We start from the raw sequence: 8,269 nt of genomic DNA on the forward strand, positions 1-8,269 counted from the left end.
TCGTGAAATGTTCCCTGTGCCACTGGCTGCAATACAACCCCAAAGCATGATTGATTCATCCCCAAGCCTAACAGTTGGACATAGGTTCTTTTAATTAAATTCTGTGCCCTTTCTTCTACAAACGTTCCTTTGCTCAATCCGGCCGAAAAGTTCTATTTTAACCTCATTGGTCCACAGAATTTGTTTCCACAATGCATTAGGCTTGTCTATGTACATTTGCAAACTTCAAACGCTGATTTTTGTGGTGAGGACGTAGAAGAAGTTTTCTTCTGATGACTCTTCCATGAAGACCATATTTGTAAGTATCTCTTTATAGTGGAATGGTGTACCACAACTCCAGTGTCTGCCAGGTCTTTCTGGATGGATCGTGCAGTCAAACGTGGGTTTTGACTTGCTTTTCTCACAATCCTGCAAGCTGTTCGGTCTGATATTTTTCTTGGTCTTCCAGATCTTGCTTTAACTTCCACTGTTCCTGATGACTGCCATTTCTTAATTACATTCCAAACAGAGGTGATTGGCATCTGAAAACGCTTTGCTATCTTCTTATAGCCTTTTCCTGCTTTGTGATCGTCAACTATTTTCAGTTTCAGTTTTCTAGACAACTGCTTAGAAGACCCCATGGTGCCGATTGTTGGGGCAAGGTCAGATGAGTCTGGGCATTTAAAACCTTAAGATTGACATCACCTGGTCTTTCCAGACGATGATTGAGAACAATCCATGACACTGTCAGGTCTTAGCTTTCCAAAGGGGGCGGTGCATGCTATAAACTCTGCAGGGTGCCCAAACTTTTGCAGACGCCATTTTTTTGATGCCTTTTGGAAATTCTTCCATCTTTTCTTGCCTTCTTTATGCACATTAATTCAAATTTTTACCTGGGGTGCCCAAACATTAGAGCCCCACTCTACTCATACTGGGTGCCACTAAAAAGAAGAGACTAGCAGACAGTGCAAATAGCCTTACAAAATGTATTTGATTCTTCCATAAATGTAAGGAAGGTTTGATCATATTCAAATACGTAGAGCGTGTTACCAGTAATTGCATCATCTGTGGGGAACAACATGTTTGTTGTTGCCTTGTTGACTTGTTTCTGGTCACAAAGTATAATAGAATTTAACGAGAGTTACTTCATAGTCTGTGCGTGTGAGACTTGTGGTCTCCGTAGGCTAAACAGGATTCTGTCTGTCTGTTGGGGCTGATGAACTTGGTGCTGGTTAAGTCCCATCCCACTCAGGTATTACAGTCTACATCCACTCTTTGAGTAGAGATTAATTTGGCCCTGAAATCCATCCTGGCTCTGCTAGCAGTAGTTTCTCAGAATCAAGTTCAACTTAGTTTGCAATGACCAAACGCGCTCAATGAAAAATGTGTTGACTGCTGATGTTTATTTGTTTTTATTTTATTTTCAGGTTTATTTAACAGGGACAATGCACACCAATAATACATATAAAATGTAAAATGGGCCAGAATTAGCCAAAAGGCTATTTTACATCTGCTGTCCCTGGACAGGTGGTATAATGTCACACCTAAAAAGATAAAAGAATTATAATAGTACATACAGGTTTTCGCCCAATAGAAGTAAAATTGACTATAAATGTAAAAAAAAGATTGACATGCAGGTCGGACCTCAGTATCAGGTGACATGTGACACGTTAAATGTTGGTTGATTGAATCCTTCATTAACGCTAAAACACACAGGTACACTTTTCACTTTAAAGCTACAGCTTTTCTCCTCGTGTGCTTAATCTTCAAAACAAAAGTATATAAATACCAATAAACTAGAGCAAACAAATGGTTAAGAAATAAAATAATAAGTGGAAAAGAGACTGAATGTAGGAATTCTCATCAAACGAAGTATGCAGAATAATATGATAACATTGGCAATGCTGAGTTCTGGTGCTCATACACTTTATACATTTTATGAAACAAATTGCCCAACAAAGGTTACATTGCTAATTCTTTGCTAATAAAGATTTGTAAATGTCACATTTTATGAATATACTTGCTTTGTATAATATAGTTTCTTTTTTATATAACTTGAACAATGTCTGTGCAGTGTATGAATAAAGTCTCTGACAGGCAGCTGGGAAGTGATGCTGAATTGTTTCTTTTCAACTTTTTCTTTTGTTCTTGGGCCTCTGGGTCTCTCGTGAAAGAGATTATCAATTCAGTGAGACGGCATGATTTAATAAAGGATGAGTAAAAATGAAATAATGTGAAATTGAAATGACAAACAGAGCCACATCTTTCTATTCTTGTAAAGTGCTGTTTCATCTCACAAGTGTCTCCTCCTCCTTTTCTTCTATCTGCTCCCACAGGAGCAGCTTCCAGACCTGTGGTCCCACTTCCAAGAGTTAAACCTGGAGGCACACATGTACGCCTCCCAGTGGTTCCTCACCCTCTTCACTGCCAAGTTCCCCCTGTGCATGGTTTTCCACATCACTGACCTGCTGCTCTGTGAGGTATAACTTGGCTCACTGCACTACTTTATACTGGTAGCATATGGAGAGTGATTTGTCTACATTGTCTAGGGTCCAATAAAGGGAGGGCCTTCTAGAAAGATGAGAGGAGTAGTAATGAGATAGACAACAAGGTCACGGATAGAAGATAAGGAGTGGCAGAGGATACTGGGATGCTAGGAGGGAATATGGAATTGGTCTTTGGTTTGATCTAATATCTTCCCAATGTAATCAATAGGTATGCGGCGATCAGGCTTTTAAGGGCTGATACAATCTTTGATTTAATGTCATTAAGACCACTTGACTCAATACCAATCACTGCTTCCTTCTTGTTCTAAAACATTTTTACAAAAAGGGCCTCTGAAGAGACCTTCTGTCAAAAGCAACTAGCCACCACAGTGCTAAAGAGTAATTTACAATAGAAACAAAATGTTGCATACATTCAGTAGAACACCAAACACAAATGCAGAGAGTAAATCTGAGGTGAATAGAAAATAAATGATTAAAGTACTATGATAGTATATTTACGAAAAAGATGATAAAACGTTTTTGTTTTAGTCCCTGTCTTTTGCAATGCCTGGAGAGGACCCCTGAGTGAAAAAAAACTTCAATATTAACAGGATATGCAATACAAGAGTAAACCTTTTAAATGCAGCAACAAATCAGTCAACACACAGGAATAAAATTCTAATATGTAATGTATATAGTAAATAAACATATATGTATAAATAGCCCTATTGTCACTGATACACAATCCAGCTATTTGAGTCAGTATTGGCCCGATATCAGTATGAGAACACTGCATCCTTTCTGAGGCATGGATACCCAACCCGAGCTTGACGGGTCCCAACAGGTCCCGACAGGTCCCGACGGTACCCGACGGGCCGGGCCAGCTTATAACAGGTATTTAGAAATTATGGTTGGGTTTGGGTCGGGCTCGGTCACACTTGGTCAGACATGTTGTAGATGCAACCGGCATGGAATAAGTTTTGCACACATTGTGCGGTGTCCAAAATAATCCCCAGACTGAAAGCCAAGTTCATTTATTTGCTCACCAGAAACATGATTTTAACCCTGACGTTATTCATTTTATAACGTCAGCCTTGGAGGTAAAGAGTCTCCCCTGGTTTTCTGATCACAGTCGGAAATGAAGGAAGCAGGAAAGCAGAAACACATTGAAGATTTTAAATTAAACAGCTTATTAAAGTGCGCTTGTTGCCCCTTGTGCGCTGAAGCTCTCATCTGTTGACATATTGAATGCCTTCCTACAGTTGCTTAATGAATGCGGGCTTTCCACACAAAAGCGTATTCTACATGTGCCATTAGTATGAGGAAAAAATTAGATTTTAACTGTCTTGCTCAGACCAAAAAACTTCCTTATGCCTGTTGGGCTCGGGCCATGTTTTTCAAGGCTTTTTCGGACGCGGGCCGGGCTCGAACAGGAAAATCTGTCCCGATCCGGACTCCAATCCTTACCCCTGAGGACTTAATAGTTCAATGCTCTCGGGAGATCTGAACCCCAGCAATGTTTTTTTTTTTCTTATTGAACTAATCAGTGACTGCCTGAAACAAAACCATGTTTAAGCACAAGATAGTTCTTAGGTGTACCTAGCAGGGTGGCCGCGGGTCCTTTTAAAAAGTCTTAAAAAGTCTTAAATCACGTTTCCTAAAATTAAGGCCTTAAAAAGCATTAAATTGTCTTAAATTCAGATTGGGTAGGTCTTAAATATGTTTGTGTCATGTCACGGCGAAAATGCAAGCAATCTGTTGTTGAATATTTTTTTCCGGTAGGCTTTGCGCTGCGTTGTCGCGGTAACATAACCCCATTTGTACATGTCCTATCCCCTGACCAATCGGCTATCCTAACCTTAACCACTCCAAACAATCAACCTGCTTCGTGGGCGGGTGTTGACGTGGCCGTAGTCAGTGAGATTTGTTATTTCGCGGGATTTGTAAATTAGCAGCATGCAGGTGATACAGTAATTGTTGATAGCCGCCTAGAAACATGGGGAAATGCAAGTTCAGTGACAAATAGCTTGAAAACAACAAGTATCCTTGGTTAAGGTCGGTGCCTGAAAATGCTTATGAAGCAAACTGCATTATGTGTCGGAGGATTTTCAAACTTGGGCCAATGGGGATTAGAGCGGTGGAATCGCACGTACAAAGCAAAAAACATAGACTACGTAAAGGCACGCCAGCAACCCGCCATCGCTAGTTTCTGCTCCACCGCTAGCAACAATGTCAACGCTACAACGCTAGATGTTATGCGGGAAATCTACAGCCAACAACGCCAGCTGACCTACGAGCAATTTGTGGCTCTACCCCAACACTCCGGGCTGAGGACCGTGACAAGACACAATTCATACAGGTCAAATGACGGGGCTGAAGAAGTGTTCCAAGCAATGCTTCCAGATTCAAGGCTTGTACAGTCATTTACCTCTGGAAAAGAAAAGACTAGATACGTGGCTAAATTTGGAATGGCGCCATATATAAAAAAAGACCTCATCACAGAAGTCCAAAAATGCGGTGCGTTTGTATTTATGTTCGACGAGACACTGAACCAGACAACCAAAAGCAAACCACTGGACTTGCATGTGCGTGTATTGTTTTAAATTGGTAAGGACACTCTTTTGGGAAGGCTTTCTCAAGTGCAAAGTCACTGTTTTGTTTATTATAGTATATGAATTGTTTTCCAAGTATATTCACAAAAGCTCAGGAGTAGACATCAAAACTTGAACAAAAACTGGTCACATGGAGACCTGAAAACACACATATAGATACACACACACACACACACACACACACACACACACACACACACACACACACATATTTCCACACCGCAAAACAGTCATACACACTGCTGTCTACTTTCTCTCCATGATGAGTCCTCCACAAACTGCAACCAATCCATCTGAGTCTCTCTCTCTCTCTCTTTCTCTCTCTGTGTGTCTGTTAGGCACAAATCATACAAGAGTCTTTGCATTTTAAAAGCAGCTGGAAATTGGCATTTAATTTAATTTTTTTTATATTCACTTGATGTTATTTCACTTGATGTTATAACCATTTGTTCAAGGGACCCAAATGTTCTGAAAATATTGTAATATAATTTAGGACAGCAATTACATGTTTGTGTTATGCTTTCAGATAACACACATTAAGTCAATGTTCTTAAACTCAACCGATTGTTGTCATTTTACCATACTGTTAATTTTGTGTTTACTTGGAAAGATTACTGTATATTTCCACTTTGTATTTCCATCGTAAATTTGGTCTTAAATTTCATTTAGAATTGGTATTAAAAAGTCTTAAAAAGTCTTAAATTTAACTTGTTAATACCTGTAGCCACCCTGACCTAGTACCAAAGCCCCTTATATGATCCACGCTTGAGTTTTTGTTTCTTTGGCCGTGTCGTCTTATCTGTGGCCTTATGATTTGGAGACTCAAGTGAGGAGAGAAACAGAGCTTTTAGCTGATCACCACCAGCTGGTGAGTCAGATCAGGTGGCTGGTAGGGCTGCCAGGCAGACCAGCTGAAGCCAAATGTGTAATGAGGATGCGCTGGGAGTATCTGACTGAGGCCCCTATCTGGAGGTGCAAGCATGCAGCTGCCTCCTTATGGAAATCAATATTGTACTTGGCGCATAGAAACTCAAAGTAACAAGAGGCCAATAACAGAGCCTTGAGGAACACCACATCCAACATGAGCAGATGAAGAAGAGGCATTAACAATAACAGCAGCTTGAGTTCTGTCAGAGAGATCTAAACTGGTCCAGAGCAGTATTACTCAGACCCATTTTTCCAAGTGACTCGGCAACAAATAGTATACACTGTATCACTGTAGCACAATAACTTATCATCCACCACAATTACTTGCTAGAATTACGTGTGTGTGTGCGTGTGTGTGTGTGCGTGTGCGCGCTAAATATTGTTTTGACATCTTTGACTTGTAAAAAGATTCATTACATAAAAACATGCCCTATTTGTTTCTTCTCCCCTCCACATCCTTCTCTACCTCCCTCTGTCCTCCTATTGGCCCCAGGCAAAACAATTAAAAGTTTCCCAGGTCTTTCTCGCCCAATGAGCCGCATGATGAGAATCTGCTTGTTAAACGAGAATTCTCATCTCCTGCATCCCTCTGTCTGCCCTCTTCTTCTTTGCTTTTTTTCATCATCTTCTCCCACTCCTTTTATTGCTTCGTTTATCCTTTGTCTATCATCGTCATCTTTCATTATTTACTCTGTCATTTACCTCTTTTCTTGCCATTTCTTTAACAACTAATTGCTGTTTTCTTTCTTCTGGTGTGCCTCTTTCCTTCCTTGTTCATTAACTCAATCTTATATTTATATAACCAATAGTCTTTCTATCTTGTTCTCTTTTGTCTTTATATTTTGCTTTCTTCATACAGCAGTCTGACACTGCTTATTGTCTTCTACTTTTCACAATTTCTACTACAATTTACCCTCACCCAAATGTGTTATTATTAATATTTTCTCATGTAATGTCTCTAACCTCATATGTAAAAATTGTAAGTCAAAAGCTACTGGACTTTTGTTTGGTGAGTTTGTTTGTGCTTTCCCACTGGCTTTCACACATTTGGCTAAGCTAATGATTGGTGGGGAGTCCCAATCACACCTTGATGTTGCATTATGTATTTAGGTCATATGTGAATTGCTTTAGAATCATCGGGTATTACCACTTTAGTAATCAGTAATCATTTAGTATTGTCCAGACTATCTTTATCTTTATTATTATCTTTAACAACTGTTATGGTCCAACGCTAAAACAGTGATTAACTAAAACAAAGGAAATCTGTGGAATTAATTTAACAAGTATAAAGCCTAACAAATAGAACTGAGCTTCAAAATTATTGAATGATTTCCGTTCCTATTTACTTAACTCTGCCTAACTTGCCTAACTTGCCTAACTAAATTCCATCATCACCCTCCCAGTCTATGTCATGATGTCTCCATTTTCTGCATGTTTATCTCTCTTTCCCCCCATGAATCTCTGTTGCTCAGACACACCAAATCTGAGATTATCTTTCTTTCTCTCATACACACCTTTGATCCTGCCTCAGCACTGTAGCACCATCTTGCGGCCTACAAAGATAGGTGTGTGAAGACAGAGCTCCCCCTCTCTTTTCTCCGTTTATTTTTAGAGCTGACCAGATATTTTTAGCTTTGTGTTGCTATGTGAACTGGTTGTCACGGAGACCAAGGAGACGGTTGTTCCCATGCAGAGCTGACATCAGCTTTACATTTTCTTTCTTTCTGTCTCAAATTCATAATCATTTTGTCGACAATAGAGGAAGAAAAAAACTATGTTTTCACAATAATATTTTACAAATATCAGCAAATAGAAACAGAACTTCTTTCCACAAATATTTGCTCCACAGAGTAATCTGTAAAAACATTTTTTATAGAAACATTACACTCACCTAAAGGATTATTATGAACACCTGTTCAATTTCTCATTAATGCAATTATCTAATCAACCAATCACATGGCAGTTGCTTCAATGCATTTAGGGGTGTGGTCCTGGTCAAGACAATCTCCTGAACTCCAAACTGAATGTCAGAATGGGAAAGAAAGGTGATCTAAACAATTTTGAGCGTGGCATGGTTGTTGGTGCCAGACGGGCCGGTCTGAGTATTTCACAATCTGCTCAATTACTGGGATTTTCCTGCACAACCATTTCTAGGGTTTACAATGAATGGTGTGAAAAGGGAAAAACATCCAGTATGCAGCATTCCTGTGGACGAAAATGTTGTTGATGCTAGAGGTCAAAGGAGAATGGGCCGGCTGATTCAAG

At 39.7% G+C, this 8,269-nt stretch overlaps 1 protein-coding gene across 1 annotated transcript in view; it reads left to right on the forward strand.

Moving 5' to 3' along the window:
- The window catches only part of rabgap1l (RAB GTPase activating protein 1-like), a 121,299-nt gene that overhangs the window by 83,277 nt on the left and 29,753 nt on the right, over positions 1-8,269 (forward strand). The window contains 1 exon segment of the mRNA XM_032526143.1: positions 2,316-2,459. Within this exon segment, the coding sequence (XP_032382034.1) occupies positions 2,316-2,459 (144 nt within the window).

The sequence above is a fragment of the Etheostoma spectabile genome, chromosome 9 (assembly GCF_008692095.1).
Source record: "Etheostoma spectabile isolate EspeVRDwgs_2016 chromosome 9, UIUC_Espe_1.0, whole genome shotgun sequence".
Taxonomy (NCBI): domain Eukaryota; kingdom Metazoa; phylum Chordata; class Actinopteri; order Perciformes; family Percidae; genus Etheostoma; species Etheostoma spectabile.